This window comes from Anopheles merus, chromosome 3L (genome assembly GCF_017562075.2).
Source record: "Anopheles merus strain MAF chromosome 3L, AmerM5.1, whole genome shotgun sequence".
Lineage (NCBI taxonomy): Eukaryota > Metazoa > Arthropoda > Insecta > Diptera > Culicidae > Anopheles > Anopheles merus.
In genome coordinates, this window is record NC_054085.1 from 21,909,591 (window position 1) to 21,925,657 (window position 16,067).

At 38.8% G+C, this 16,067-nt stretch overlaps 1 protein-coding gene across 1 annotated transcript; it reads right to left on the reverse strand.

Annotated features, from left to right (window-relative positions):
* Window positions 1–14,276: 14,276 nt before the first annotated feature.
* Window positions 14,277–16,067, reverse strand: LOC121599035. Its single transcript, XM_041926509.1, has 2 exons — window positions 15,269–16,067; window positions 14,277–15,170 (listed from the first exon to the last, which is right to left on the reverse strand). The coding sequence occupies exon 2, from the start codon at window positions 15,159–15,161 to the stop codon at window positions 14,277–14,279; it is 885 nt and encodes a 294-aa protein (XP_041782443.1). The 5' UTR covers window positions 15,162–15,170; window positions 15,269–16,067.

Sequence of the window (16,067 nt, forward strand, 5' to 3'; positions counted from 1 at the left end):
GCATCATATTCAGGCAACGATAATCGAACGTTGCTAGATGAGAGTACACAGCATACCTCAGGAGAAAGATTGTCGTTCAGTGGTGGAATGATTGGAACACAATAGTCGTCAGGAATATCAGTTTCCTCGTTCATAGGAATGTTTTGTTGGATACAGAGTTGTTGAAAGATAGCTTTGAATGAGGTTAGCTTGTTGTTTTGTATGGTATATTTGAGAGCAGAAATAAGCCCAGCGGTGTTGTTTATTTGGGGTAGAGGAATGTCACGATCTTCGATAAAATGAACTATTATTTTGTGAGCATTGTTTTCGAATGCTATCTTGAAGAAGCGAGTAAAGTCTTGCTCCGAAAGCTTAGAATGAACGTTGATTTGCAATACAAATTGTTTGAATACTTCCAGGAAATCTTTAGCGATGCAAAATTCAAGCACTGTTTTAGAATCTATTTCTTCGAAACGAGAGAAGATGTCAATGTGCTGTTCGTTGAGTAAATAATCAACAACACGAATGTTAAGACGATTTGCAATTGGTTTGGAGCTTTCGTTTGAATGAAGATATTCTCCATAATAATGTAGCCCATACAACAATGAACGCAAGTTGTTAGAAAGTATCTGTTGAAGAAGTATCTGTTCGTTGACTGTCGCTCCAGTTGATAATACTCTTGCGACTGTACTCTTGTATCGTTCGGCGAATGCGTAATCCAAGGCACTCCATCCAAACAGATGGTCTGTTGTGTTAATGGACTGAACGGACATCTTATCGAGCGACAAAATTTCTATTTTCAATGATGGGTACGCAATTGCGAAATGAAGAGGCAATCGACCCACAGCATCTTTCACCAATGCAGCTGATGGATTATTTGTCAGTATCTCGTCTACTAGATCATATGATTGATTTACAACAGCCATGTGAAGATCATGTTCTTTGCTTTCTCTAAGAACGATTCGATTGAACAAGTCACGCATTTGATGCAGTTGAGGTTTCCAATATGACCACGAATGGAAGAAACTCTCGCTTCTCATGCGGTTCTTGTTATCGTTCATCCAACAAGCCGCAAAGTACTCAGCAAATATTCGATGAGTAAACTGAGCAATGTCATTTCGAACTACTTTGATGAACATAGTCTTTTCATTGCTCTCAGCTATGAGTTTCATACATTCCAAAGCTTCCTGTTTTTCATGGTCATTCAACACCTTGGCTGCATTCTGTTTGTCAAGCAAAAACATCATTGCCAGCAAGCCGTATTGGTTTTTGGTTAACCGGATCGTATTTGTTGTGTCTTGAGCTCCAGCAATATGAATGGAGTAGTTCTTAGTCATCTCACGGTCGTTTCTGTGTAGCATGTTATCCAACAAATCAAACCAAACCATATTGCAATGTTTCAACAAATACTCTAAGATTTCACCTGAACGATTCTCTTCCTCATTTAAAACAATGTAATGAAACACGTTCCAGTCATTTGATGCGTTTACTGTAGCCGGGTCAAATCCCTTAGAAGTCAAACAATGCATCATGAAGAAACAACCATTTTGAGCAGTCATGTGGAGCAGATTTCGACCCTCATCATCTACACTGTCCGGATCTGTTGTATGATCGAGAAGATACATGAATGCAGGCATCGATTTCTTGTGACAAACGTTTTTACCTTTCGGAAGTAATCTCATGGTCATTGCGATGAGTCTGTTGGTGATGGTCATATTGGTCTTGAGATGAATGTATCTGAGCATAGAGACGTTTCCTTCGTGAACTGAATAAGCCAGAAGAGCTTCCAGAACATATCCATCATGCAGGATATCTTTTGCATCATATTCAGGCAACGATAATCGAACGTTGCTAGATGAGAGTACACAGCATACCTCAGGAGAAAGATTGTCGTTCAGTGGTGGAATGATTGGAACACAATAGTCGTCAGGAATATCAGTTTCCTCGTTCATAGGAATGTTTTGTTGGATACAGAGTTGTTGAAAGATAGCTTTGAATGAGGTTAGCTTGTTGTTTTGTATGGTATATTTGAGAGCAGAAATAAGCCCAACGATGTTGTTCATTTGAGGTACAGGAATGTCACGATCTTCGATAAAATGAACTATTATTTTGTGAGCATTGTTTTCGAATGCTATCTTGAAGAAGCGAGTAAAGTCTTGCTCCGAAAGCTTAGAATGAACGTTGATTTGCAATACAAATTGTTTGAATACTTCCAGGAAATCTTTAGCGATGCAAAATTCAAGCACTGTTTTAGAATCTATTTCTTCGAGACGAGAGAAGATGTCAATGTGCTGTTCGTTGAGTAAATAATCGACAACTCGAATGTTAAGACGGTTTGCAATTAGTTTGGAGCTTTCGTTTGACTGAAGCCATTCGCCATAATACCCTATGCCAGTCAAGATATGACGCAAGTTGTTAGAAAGTATCTGTTGAAGAAGTATCTGTTCGTTGACTGTCGCTCCAGTTGATAATACTCTTGGGACTGTACTATTGTATCGTTCGGCGAATGCGTAATCCAAGGACTCCATCCAAACAGATGGTCTGTTGTGTTAATGGACTGAATAGACATCTTATCGAGCAACAAGTTTCTATTTTCAAAGATGGGTACGTAATTGCCAAATGAATAGGCAATCGACCCACAGCATCTTTCACCAATGCAGCTGATGGATTATTTGTCAGTATCTCGTCTACTAGATCATATGATTGATTTACAACAGCCATGTGAAGATCATGTTCTTTGCTTTCTCTAAGAACGATTCGATTGAACAAGTCACGCATTTGATGCAGTTGAGGTTTCCAATATGACCACGAATGGAGAAACTCTCGCTTCTCATGCGGTTCTTGTTATCGTTCATCCAACAAGCCGCAAAGTACTCAGCAAATATTCGATGAGTAAACTGAGCAATGTCATTTCGAACTACTTTGATGAACATAGTCTTTTCATTGCTCTCAGCTATGAGTTTCATACATTCCAAAGCTTCCTGTTTTTCATGGTCATTCAACACCTTGGCTGCATTCTGTTTGTCAAGCAAAAACATCATTGCCAGCAAGCCGTATTGGTTTTTGGTTAACCGGATCGTATTTGTTGTGTCTTGAGCTCCAGCAATATGAATGGAGTAGTTCTTAGTCATCTCACGGTCGTTTCTGTGTAGCATGTTATCCAACAAATCAAACCAAACCATATTGCAATGTTTCAACAAATACTCTAAGATTTCACCTGAACGATTCTCTTCCTCATTTAAAACAATGTAATGAAACACGTTCCAGTCATTTGATGCGTTTACTGTAGCCGGGTCAAATCCCTTAGAAGTCAAACAATGCATCATGAAGAAACAACCATTTTGAGCAGTCATGTGGAGCAGATTTCGACCCTCATCATCTACACTGTCCGGATCTGTTGTATGATCGAGAAGATACATGAATGCAGGCATCGATTTCTTGTGACAAACGTTTTTACCTTTCGGAAGTAATCTCATGGTCATTGCGATGAGTCTGTTGGTGATGGTCATATTGGTCTTGAGATGAATGTATCTGAGCATAGAGACGTTTCCTTCGTGAACTGAATAAGCCAGAAGAGCTTCCAGAACATATCCATCATGCAGGATATCTTTTGCATCATATTCAGGCAACGATAATCGAACGTTGTTAGATGAGAGTACACAACATACCTCAGGAGAAAGATTGTCGTTCAGTGGTGGAATGATTGGAACACAATAGTCGTCGGGAATATCAGTTTCCTCGTTCATAGGAATGTTTTGTTGGATACAGAGTTGTTGAAAGATAGCTTTGAATGAGGTTAGCTTGTTGTTTTGTATGGTATATTTGAGAGCAGAAATAAGCCCAACGATGTTGTTCATTTGAGGTACAGGAATGTCACGATCTTCGATAAAATGAACTATTATTTTGTGAGCATTGTTTTCGAATGCTATCTTGAAGAAGCGAGTAAAGTCTTGCTCCGAAAGCTTAGAATGAACGTTGATTTGCAATACAAATTGTTTGAATACTTCCAGGAAATCTTTAGCGATGCAAAATTCAAGCACTGTTTTAGAATCTATTTCTTCGAAACGAGAGAAGATGTCAATGTGCTGTTCGTTGAGTAAATAATCAACAACACGAATGTTAAGACGATTTGCAATTGGTTTGGAGCTTTCGTTTGAATGAAGATATTCTCCATAATAATGTAGCCCATACAACAATGAACGCAAGTTGTTAGAAAGTATCTGTTGAAGAAGTATCTGTTCGTTGACTGTCGCTCCAGTTGATAATACTCTTGCGACTGTACTCTTGTATCGTTCGGCGAATGCGTAATCCAAGGCACTCCATCCAAACAGATGGTCTGTTGTGTTAATGGACTGAACGGACATCTTATCGAGCGACAAAATTTCTATTTTCAATGATGGGTACGCAATTGCGAAATGAAGAGGCAATCGACCCACAGCATCTTTCACCAATGCAGCTGATGGATTATTTGTCAGTATCTCGTCTACTAGATCATATGATTGATTTACAACAGCCATGTGAAGATCATGTTCTTTGCTTTCTCTAAGAACGATTCGATTGAACAAGTCACGCATTTGATGCAGTTGAGGTTTCCAATATGACCACGAATGGAAGAAACTCTCGTTTCTCATGCGGTTCTTGTTATCGTTCATCCAACAAGCCGCAAAGTACTCAGCAAATATTCGATGAGTAAACTGAGCAATGTCATTTCGAACTACTTTGATGAACATAGTCTTTTCATTGCTCTCAGCTATGAGTTTCATACATTCCAAAGCTTCCTGTTTTTCTAAATCATTCAATACCTTGGCTGCATTCTGTTTGTCAAGCAAAAACATAATGCCAGCAAGCCGTATTGGTTTTTGGTTAACCGGATCGTATTTGTTGTGTCTTGAGCTCCAGCAATATGAATGGAGTAGTTCTTAGTCATCTCACGGTCGTTTCTGTGTAGCATGTTATCCAACAAATCAAACCAAACCATATTGCAATGTTTCAACAAATACTCTAAGATTTCACCTGAACGATTCTCTTCCTCATTTAAAACAATGTAATGAAACACGTTCCAGTCATTTGATGCGTTTACTGTAGCCGGGTCAAATCCCTTAGAAGTCAAACAATGCATCATGAAGAAACAACCATTTTGAGCAGTCATGTGGAGCAGATTTCGACCCTCATCATCTACACTGTCCGGATCTGTTGTATGATCGAGAAGATACATGAATGCAGGCATCGATTTCTTGTGACAAACGTTTTTACCTTTCGGAAGTAATCTCATGGTCATTGCGATGAGTCTGTTGGTGATGGTCATATTGGTCTTGAGATGAATGTATCTGAGCATAGAGACGTTTCCTTCGTGAACTGAATAAGCCAGAAGAGCTTCCAGAACATATCCATCATGCAGGATATCTTTTGCATCATATTCAGGCAACGATAATCGAACGTTGCTAGATGAGAGTACACAGCATACCTCAGGAGAAAGATTGTCGTTCAGTGGTGGAATGATTGGAACACAATAGTCGTCAGGAATATCAGTTTCCTCGTTCATAGGAATGTTTTGTTGGATACAGAGTTGTTGAAAGATAGCTTTGAATGAGGTTAGCTTGTTGTTTTGTATGGTATATTTGAGAGCAGAAATAAGCCCAGCGGTGTTGTTTATTTGGGGTAGAGGAATGTCACGATCTTCGATAAAATGAACTATTATTTTGTGAGCATTGTTTTCGAATGCTATCTTGAAGAAGCGAGTAAAGTCTTGCTCCGAAAGCTTAGAAGGAACGTTGATTTGCAATACAAATTGTTTGAATACTTCCAGGAATTCTTTGGCTATGCAAAACTCAAGCACTGTTTTAGAATCTAGTTCTTCGAGACGAGAAAAGATGTCAATGTGCTGTTCGTTGAGTAAATAATCGACAACTCGAATGTTAAGACGGTTTGCAATTAGTTTGGAGCTTTCGTTTGACTGAAGCCATTCGCCATAATACCCTATGCCAGTCAAGATATGACGCAAGTTGTTAGAAAGTATCTGTTGAAGAAGTATCTGTTCGTTGACTGTCGCTCCAGTTGATAATACTCTTGGGACTTGACTATTGTATCGTTCGGCGAATGCGTAATCCAAGAGACTCCATACAAACAGATGGTCTATTGTGTTAATGAACTTAATAGACATCGTATCGAGCAACAAGTTTACTATTTTCAAAGATGCGTACGTAACTGCCAAGTAAATAATCAATCGACCAACAGTATCTTTCACCAATCCAGTTAATGGATTATTTGTCAGTATCTCGTCTACTAGATCATATGACTGATTTACAACAGCCATGTGAAGAACATTTTCTTTGCTTTCTCTAAGAACGATTCGATTGAACAAGTCACGCATTTGATACACTTCACCTTTCCAATATGAGCCCGAATTCGAGAATCTCTCGCTTCTCATGCGGTTCTTGTTATCGTTCATCCAACAAACCGCAAAGTACTCAGCAAATATTCGATGAGTAAACTGAGCAATGTCATTTCGAACTACTTTGATGAACACAGTCTTTTCATTGCTCTCAGCTATGAGTTTCATACATTCCAAAGCTTCCTGTTTTTCATGGTCATTCAACACCTTGGCTGCATTCTGTTTGTCAAGCAAAAACATCATTGCCAGCAAGCCGTATTGGTTTTTGGTTAACCGGATCGTATTTGTTGTGTCTTGAGCTCCAGCAATATGAATGGAGTAGTTCTTAGTCATCTCACGGTCGTTTCTGTGTAGCATGTTATCCAACAAATCAAACCAAACCATATTGCAATGTTTCAACAAATACTCTAAGATTTCACCTGAACGATTCTCTTCCTCATTTAAAACAATGTAATGAAACACGTTCCAGTCATTTGATGCGTTTACTGTAGCCGGGTCAAATCCCTTAGAAGTCAAACAATGCATCATGAAGAAACAACCATTTTGAGCAGTCATGTGGAGCAGATTTCGACCCTCATCATCTACACTGTCCGGATCTGTTGTATGATCGAGAAGATACATGAATGCAGGCATCGATTTCTTGTGACAAACGTTTTTACCTTTCGGAAGTAATCTCATGGTCATTGCGATGAGTCTGTTGGTGATGGTCATATTGGTCTTGAGATGAATGTATCTGAGCATAGAGACGTTTCCTTCGTGAACTGAATAAGCCAGAACAGCTTCCAGAACATATCCATCATGCAGGATATCTTTTGCATCATATTCAGGCAACGATAATCGAACGTTGTTAGATGAGAGTACACAACATACCTCAGGAGAAAGATTGTCGTTCAGTGGTGGAATGATTGGAACACAATAGTCGTCAGGAATATCAGTTTCCTCGTTCATAGGAATGTTTTGTTGGATACAGAGTTGTTGAAAGATAGCTTTGAATGAGGTTAGCTTGTTGTTTTGTATGGTATATTTGAGAGCAGAAATAAGCCCAACGATGTTGTTCATTTGAGGTACAGGAATGTCACGATCTTCGATAAAATGAACTATTATTTTGTGAGCATTGTTTTCGAATGCTATCTTGAAGAAGCGAGTAAAGTCTTGCTCCGAAAGCTTAGAAGGAACGTTGATTTGCAATACAAATTGTTTGAATACTTCCAGGAAATCTTTAGCGATGCAAAATTCAAGCACTGTTTTAGAATCTATTTCTTCGAAACGAGAGAAGATGTCAATGTGCTGTTCGTTGAGTAAATAATCGACAACTCGAATGTTAAGACGGTTTGCAATTAGTTTGGAGCTTTCGTTTGACTGAAGCCATTCGCCATAATACCCTATGCCAGTCAAGATATGACGCAAGTTGTTAGAAAGTATCTGTTGAAGAAGTATCTGTTCGTTGACTGTCGCTCCAGTTGATAATACTCTTGGGACTGTACTATCGTATCGTTTGGCGAATGCGTAATCCAAGGCACTCCATCCAAACAGATCATCTGTTGTGTTAATGGCCTTAATAGACATCTTATCGAGGAACAAGTTTTCCATTTGACTAGATGGGTACGTAACTGCCAAGTGTAGAGGCAATCGACCCACAGCATCTTTCACCAATGCAGCTGATGGATTATTTGTCAGTATCTCGCGAACTAGACCAAGGGATTGATTTACAACAGCCATGTGAAGATCATTTTCTTTGCTTACTCTAAGAACGATTCGATTGAACAAGTCACGCATTTGATGCAGTTGAGGTTTCCAATATGACCACGAATGGAAGAAACTCTCGCTTCTCATGCGGTTCTTGTTATCGTTCATCCAACAAGCCGCAAAGTACTCAGCAAATATTCGATGAGTAAACTGAGGAATGTCATTTCGAACTACTTTGATGAACATAGTCTTTTCATTGCTCTCAGCTATGAGTTTCATACATTCCAAAGCTTCCTGTTTTTCATGGTCATTCAACACCTTGGCTGCATTCTGTTTGTCAAGCAAAAACATCATTGCCAGCAAGCCGTATTGGTTTTTGGTTAACCGGATCGTATTTGTTGTGTCTTGAGCTCCAGCAATATGAATGGAGTAGTTCTTAGTCATCTCACGGTCGTTTCTGTGTAGCATGTTATCCAACAAATCAAACCAAACCATATTGCAATGTTTCAACAAATACTCTAAGATTTCACCTGAACGATTCTCTTCCTCATTTAAAACAATGTAATGAAACACGTTCCAGTCATTTGATGCGTTTACTGTAGCCGGGTCAAATCCCTTAGAAGTCAAACAATGCATCATGAAGAAACAACCATTTTGAGCAGTCATGTGGAGCAGATTTCGACCCTCATCATCTACACTGTCCGGATCTGTTGTATGATCGAGAAGATACATGAATGCAGGCATCGATTTCTTGTGACAAACGTTTTTACCTTTCGGAAGTAATCTCATGGTCATTGCGATGAGTCTGTTGGTGATGGTCATATTGGTCTTGAGATGAATGTATCTGAGCATAGAGACGTTTCCTTCGTGAACTGAATAAGCCAGAACAGCTTCCAGAACATATCCATCATGCAGGATATCTTTTGCATCATATTCAGGCAACGATAATCGAACGTTGTTAGATGAGAGTACACAACATACCTCAGGAGAAAGATTGTCGTTCAGTGGTGGAATGATTGGAACACAATAGTCGTCGGGAATATCAGTTTCCTCGTTCATAGGAATGTTTTGTTGGATACAGAGTTGTTGAAAGATAGCTTTGAATGAGGTTAGCTTGTTGTTTTGTATGGTATATTTGAGAGCAGAAATAAGCCCAACGATGTTGTTCATTTGAGGTACAGGAATGTCACGATCTTCGATAAAATGAACTATTATTTTGTGAGCATTGTTTTCGAATGCTATCTTGAAGAAGCGAGTAAAGTCTTGCTCCGAAAGCTTAGAATGAACGTTGATTTGCAATACAAATTGTTTGAATACTTCCAGGAAATCTTTAGCGATGCAAAATTCAAGCACTGTTTTAGAATCTATTTCTTCGAAACGAGAGAAGATGTCAATGTGCTGTTCGTTGAGTAAATAATCAACAACACGAATGTTAAGACGATTTGCAATTGGTTTGGAGCTTTCGTTTGAATGAAGATATTCTCCATAATAATGTAGCCCATACAACAATGAACGCAAGTTGTTAGAAAGTATCTGTTGAAGAAGTATCTGTTCGTTGACTGTCGCTCCAGTTGATAATACTCTTGCGACTGTACTCTTGTATCGTTCGGCGAATGCGTAATCCAAGGCACTCCATCCAAACAGATGGTCTGTTGTGTTAATGGACTGAACGGACATCTTATCGAGCGACAAAATTTCTATTTTCAATGATGGGTACGCAATTGCGAAATGAAGAGGCAATCGACCCACAGCATCTTTCACCAATGCAGCTGATGGATTATTTGTCAGTATCTCGTCTACTAGATCATATGATTGATTTACAACAGCCATGTGAAGATCATGTTCTTTGCTTTCTCTAAGAATAATTCGATTGAACAAGTCACGCATTTGATGCAGTTGAGGTTTCCAATATGACCACGAATGGAAGAAACTCTCGTTTCTCATGCGGTTCTTGTTATCGTTCATCCAACAAGCCGCAAAGTACTCAGCAAATATTCGATGAGTAAACTGAGGAATGTCATTTCGAACTACTTTGATGAACATAGTCTTTTCATTGCTCTCAGCTATGAGTTTCATACATTCCAAAGCTTCCTGTTTTTCATGGTCATTCAACACCTTGGCTGCATTCTGTTTGTCAAGCAAAAACATCATTGCCAGCAAGCCGTAATGGTTTTTGGTTAACCGGATCGTATTTGTTGTGTATTGAGCTCCAGCATTTTGAATGGAGAAACTATCTGTTACCTCACGGTCGTTCCTGTGTAGCATGTTATCCAACAAATCAAACCAAACCATGTTGCAATGTTTCAACAAATACTCCAAGATTTTACCAGAGCGATTCTCTTCCTCATTCAAAACAATGTAATGAAACACATTCCAGCCATTTGATGCGTTTGCTGTAGCCGGGTCAAATCCCTTAGAAGTCAAACAATGTATCATGAAGAAACATCCATTTTGAACAGTCATGTGGAGAAGATTTCGACCCTCATCATCCACACTGTCCGGATCTGTTGTATGGTTGAGAAGATACATGAATGCAGGCATCGATTTCTTGTGACAAACGTTTTTACCTTTCGGAAGTAATCTCATGGTCATTGCGATGAGTCTGTTGGTGATGGTCATATTGGTCTTGAGATGAATGTATCTGAGCATGAAGACGTTCCCTTCGTGAACTGAATCAGCCAGAAGAGCTTCCAGAACGTATACATCATGCAGGATATCATTTGCATCATATTCAGGCAACGGTAATCGAACGTTGTTAGAGGACAGTACACAGCATACCTCAGGAGAAAGATTGTCGTTCAGTGGTGGAATGATTGGAACACAATAGTCGTCAGGAATATCAGCTACCTCGTTCATAGCAATATTTTGTTGGATGCAGAGTTGTTGAAAGATGGCTTTGAATGAGGTAAGCTTGTTGTTTTGTATGGTATATTTGAGAGCAGAAATAAGCCCAGCGATGTTGTTCATTTGAGGTACAGGAATGTCACGATCTTCGATAAAATGAACTATTATTTTGTGAGCATTGTTTTCGAATGCTATCTTGAAGAAGCGAGTAAAGTCTTGCTCCGAAAGCTTAGAATGAACGTTGATTTGCAATACAAATTGTTTGAATACTTCCAGGAAATCTTTAGCGATGCAAAACTCAAGCACTGTTTTAGAATCTAGTTCTTCGAGACGAGAAAAGATGTCAATGTGCTGTTCGTTGAGTAAATAATCGACAACTCGAATGTTAAGACGGTTTGCAATTAGTTTGGAGCTTTCGTTTGACTGAAGCCATTCGCCATAATACCCTATGCCAGTCAAGATATGACGCAAGTTGTTAGAAAGTATCTGTTGAAGAAGTATCTGTTCGTTGACTGTCGCTCCAGTTGATAATACTCTTGGGACTGTACTATCGTATCGTTTGGCGAATGCGTAATCCAAGGCACTCCATCCAAACAGATCATCTGTTGTGTTAATGGCCTTAATAGACATCTTATCGAGGAACAAGTTTTCCATTTGACTAGATGGGTACGTAACTGCCAAGTGTAGAGGCAATCGACCCACAGCATCTTTCACCAATGCAGCTGATGGATTATTTGTCAGTATCTCGCGAACTAGACCAAGGGATTGATTTACAACAGCCATGTGAAGATCATTTTCTTTGCTTACTCTAAGAACGATTCGATTGAACAAGTCACGCATTTGATGCAGTTGAGGTTTCCAATATGACCACGAATGGAAGAAACTCTCGCTTCTCATGCGGTTCTTGTTATCGTTCATCCAACAAGCCGCAAAGTACTCAGCAAATATTCGATGAGTAAACTGAGGAGTTTCATCATGAATTTGTTTGATGATTCCTGTTTTTTCAATGCCCTCGCGTACTTCTTTTATGAATTTATTTATTTGGATGGTTTCATTTGATGTCAAAAGTACCTCTCTTTGCTTTTGGTCAAACATTACCACCATGGCTAATAAAATGTGTCGTTTTTAATTTTGTCCCAAAACTTTTCGTTTATTGCCTTTTGGTGAGGGTAGTCTAAGATGTATTCCGGTAATCCATTTTTGTGACTGCATAAAATTCTTAGTTTTTGATTGATGAAATTTTCGATAAGTGATAAAAGATCTACATTTGCTTTATATAACATCGCTTCTGGAATAGTAAAACGTCTTAAGTCCATGTTTTTTTGTGCTATTGGTAGATTTATAATGCATGCCATGTTAAGAAATAAAGGTATACGCTTCAAATTTCCTAAATATTCTACTATCTGGCGATAAAGGTAACCTAAAACCTTATCCCGCTTACTCGAGTCGCATTGTTTATAACCTTCTAGTTCCTGCATCAAATAATTGTGAACAAATTGCAGCTGATCGTGCTGTGATAAAAGCGTGAGATAATGCATTCTGCAGTTAGAAAATGTACTTTTTAGCTGTTCCATGTAATCGTAAGGTCTAGTTGAGATGAACAGAGCTCGAATACCATCCAAACTTGCAAGTCTTCTAAAGAAATGCACTACGAACTCTTTATAGAAAGGAGCAGTCTCGTCAAGCCCATCGAATAAGATAATCAGTTGTTTTTGGTTGAACTTCTGCTGGAAAACCTTCAGCTCGATCAACTGTGCGAATGTTAATTCTAACGTTTTTGTTTTACATGTGTTGACATAAAGTGTTCCGTTCACTAACGTCAATAGCTCTGCAGCATGATCAGCTTGGTCGCGGAACACATCCGTTGATTCAATCGAAAAGCTATAAACGTTTGGAACAAAATGGGTAAGATGGATCAAACGGTAAAGAAATCGAACGATGGCGGTATCATCAAGCAACTTAATGTCAGATTTTTGCCATCGTTTGTAATCGGTGCAATACTGTGAAGCATTCATTTGAATAACATACTGTGATGGATCATCGATCGATAAAGCATGTGTAAGCCATGTGAAATATGTTGACTTTCCTGCTCCAGCTTCATCAAGTAACAAATGTACTTTCGTTTCATCGTGGTGCTTGAAAACATCAGGAATGGTATATTGTACATCATCATTTGCGGATGAAACCGATGCGACCATTTGAGAAAACTCATCACTGTTGAACCGGATATTGTCAAGGAATATTTTTTGAAATTCGACCCTATAAGTGAAATAAAAATTATTCTCCTCTACTTCTGAATCTTTTGCATTTTCTCCAACATATGGATTAACGGTGCGCGAAATATACCTTGGCTTGATTGCTTCAAAGTTCTGTTCCTTCGATTCGATATATTTAATGTGATCTAGTTCATAATAATTGTACAAGAACTTACACACGAAGCTTAAGCCATCATCATCATTTACAATACCACTCAGTGATATCGTGGTTCCAAAAAGATTTAATGTTGTTTTGCAATATTTTGCGTACAGCTTTTGTCTTGCCTTTTCGGTTAGATCACGTACGTAAAAACATTCTTCATCCGGGAGTGCTTTAAGTACTTCTTCGATTACTATAAACTTTATCTTATATTCTTTGGCATATCTTTGAATTTCTGGCAATATCGATTTCTTCGACTGCTCAATGGTCATTATAATGGTGTAAGAGATGGGATCTACTTCTGCAAAGAACTCAAATAATCCACGGAGTACATCACGTATATCTTCCTCAAAATCACTCGCTGCATAGTGTATGAATAATGCATTGCATTGAAGCAATGCAACGGTCTGGGATGCAACAAGGGAATACAATACGATATCCAATGTGGTATAATACTGGTAACGTTCATAAGTGGTCTTACCACTGAGAAACTCGTACAATTCAGTGTGTTGAAGTCGATCTGATCGAACCACAATGTATCGATACATATATTGCCATCGACTAAGGTCACACTGTGATTCAATTTGGAATCTAGAAAAGTTATAATTTACTTTCATACTGATAAACTGTTGTTTCAAATAGTTCAAATCCATAGGAATAGGCTGGGGCAAGCTCATCGAATCAAACAGTCGCATGAACATAATGTTATGCGTTGTCTTTCTATCGTCGACCCAGTGTGGCATTATTTCTAGAACACTGTTGTGTAGCTGGTCCCCGTTCAAGGATCCACAAACAAGCATAAACTCTTTGTAAAATCTCTTTATAACACGATTTACCTGATCAAAGAAAAATGATTCGTCGTGCGTGGAAGTCGGAGGACCCTTGGTTTGAAAGAAGGACTTATCGATCATGAATTGCATCTCTTCCCAGCTAACACAACTATTGTCACACTGCTTCGCTCTTATAAGCCTATCATATTCCTTCTTAAGAACAGCTCGCAACTTCCCATGATTGATGTCTCACATGCAGTTAGCAATCGATGGCTTAGTTTAAACTTCCCTGTGCCCCCTTCTAGTTCCTCGACACACACAGCAATCAGATCGACGAATACGTTTAACGAAGAATAATTCGATTTAATTTCTGTGTTGTAACGAACATGTAGTACGAGCATCTGTCCTAGCTTTTCTAGACTTGCTTGCCGCAATGCATCAGTCAGAGCATGAAATTGTTCCTCAGAGCTGAAGCTGTAACACGTTGCTCCTATGACGTCGCAAAAGGAAAGTATCTCGCTGCTGTCCTGTGGCCGTAATGTTAATTTTTGTTTCAATTTGTTGTCAATCGTTGCATTAGTGCACAGCAGGTATGTATGCGAACCTGTGATCGATCTTTCATATCCTTCCAGGTACGAAATGAAGTACTTAGCAATTGAAAATGGCCCATTGGAGTTCCATTTCGTGAGCAGCGTTCCTTCCGTAATGGCTGGTCGCTCTTTTCGCGTTGGCGTGTACGGATGGTTTGGATGGATTTTTTTCGATTTCCTTGGCTTCTCGGATGGATATTTATGTTTAGCTTGTATGTAGACAGTACCTTCCGGTATCGTTGGCGATGAGTAGCGAAACACCAGGTCGTCGAACTTTCCTGCATCTGGAACCTCCATCTTCAATTCAAATTGGGGCAACTTTCCTTGGCGGTGCAATGCGAATGCCCGGAAAAGAATGATCATCGTCAATCGAATGTGGTAAGCGGCGCCTTGTAAAGGGGATCTTTTGCTGGTTACTGTGTTTCCTGATGGTCTGGAACCACCGCTTGATGTTGCGTTCGATGCATTGTTATTGGTCGGGTCCATGTTTCTTTTCTAAAAGTAATGTGAAATATACATATTACGGCTGCAGCTTGAAGTTGAATGATATAAGAGATCTGTTAATTGCGATTTACGTAGAAACGTATTTTTACCTTTGTTAAAGATGAGTTGCTACTGTATACTATCAAGATGTTAGCCTCAGTAAGATTTCCGAGAGGCTTTGGTCCTTAAAAAAACGTGATTAACGCTGGCTAGTTAAGTTTTCTAGAACCAGTTGTACAGATGTTTTTATTGGATAGTTTTGTACTGTATCCTACGATATTTGATAAAATAAAAACTGGTAAGTTTTATGATAAACGTTCCAACATTTTTCTTGCTAAAATTTAATCCTAAATCTAGAAAAGTTATGATTAATATTGTGTTAAAAATTATTATGAATAATAATAAATGAACCAATCCCGTCATACAGGCGTCGTCTCGTACGATTTTCACCATTTTCCAAATAAACAATGTTAAGGTGCTTTCGAACATTGTTCAACTATTAGTAAACATTTTTCGTCTAGCTCAAGGTTCATAAATTATTGCAGGTCGGTCCGTCCAGAGTACTTTGAAAAATTTTCATTTGACAGCTAGGAAGTCCAAAGTTACTAAGCAATTCATACAAAGTCCTTAACAACTCTAACTCCCTAACTGCCAATCTTTATAGAAATCTCCATCCATTCATCCATCCATCCAAAATCTACCTAAATCGGAACTAAGCTTACCTACCTGTAGTTTATGTTTGATATGTTTATTGACTAATCCATCGGGATCTTGGAGATCCTACATGAATGTACTTACATTAGTGCCTATAGACTATGTAAGGTACATAAATCGATAGGAGAGAACTGGTACACAAGAATAGAAAATGTATATTGAAAATATGATTATCACGTAAGTTGTGTCCTAAGT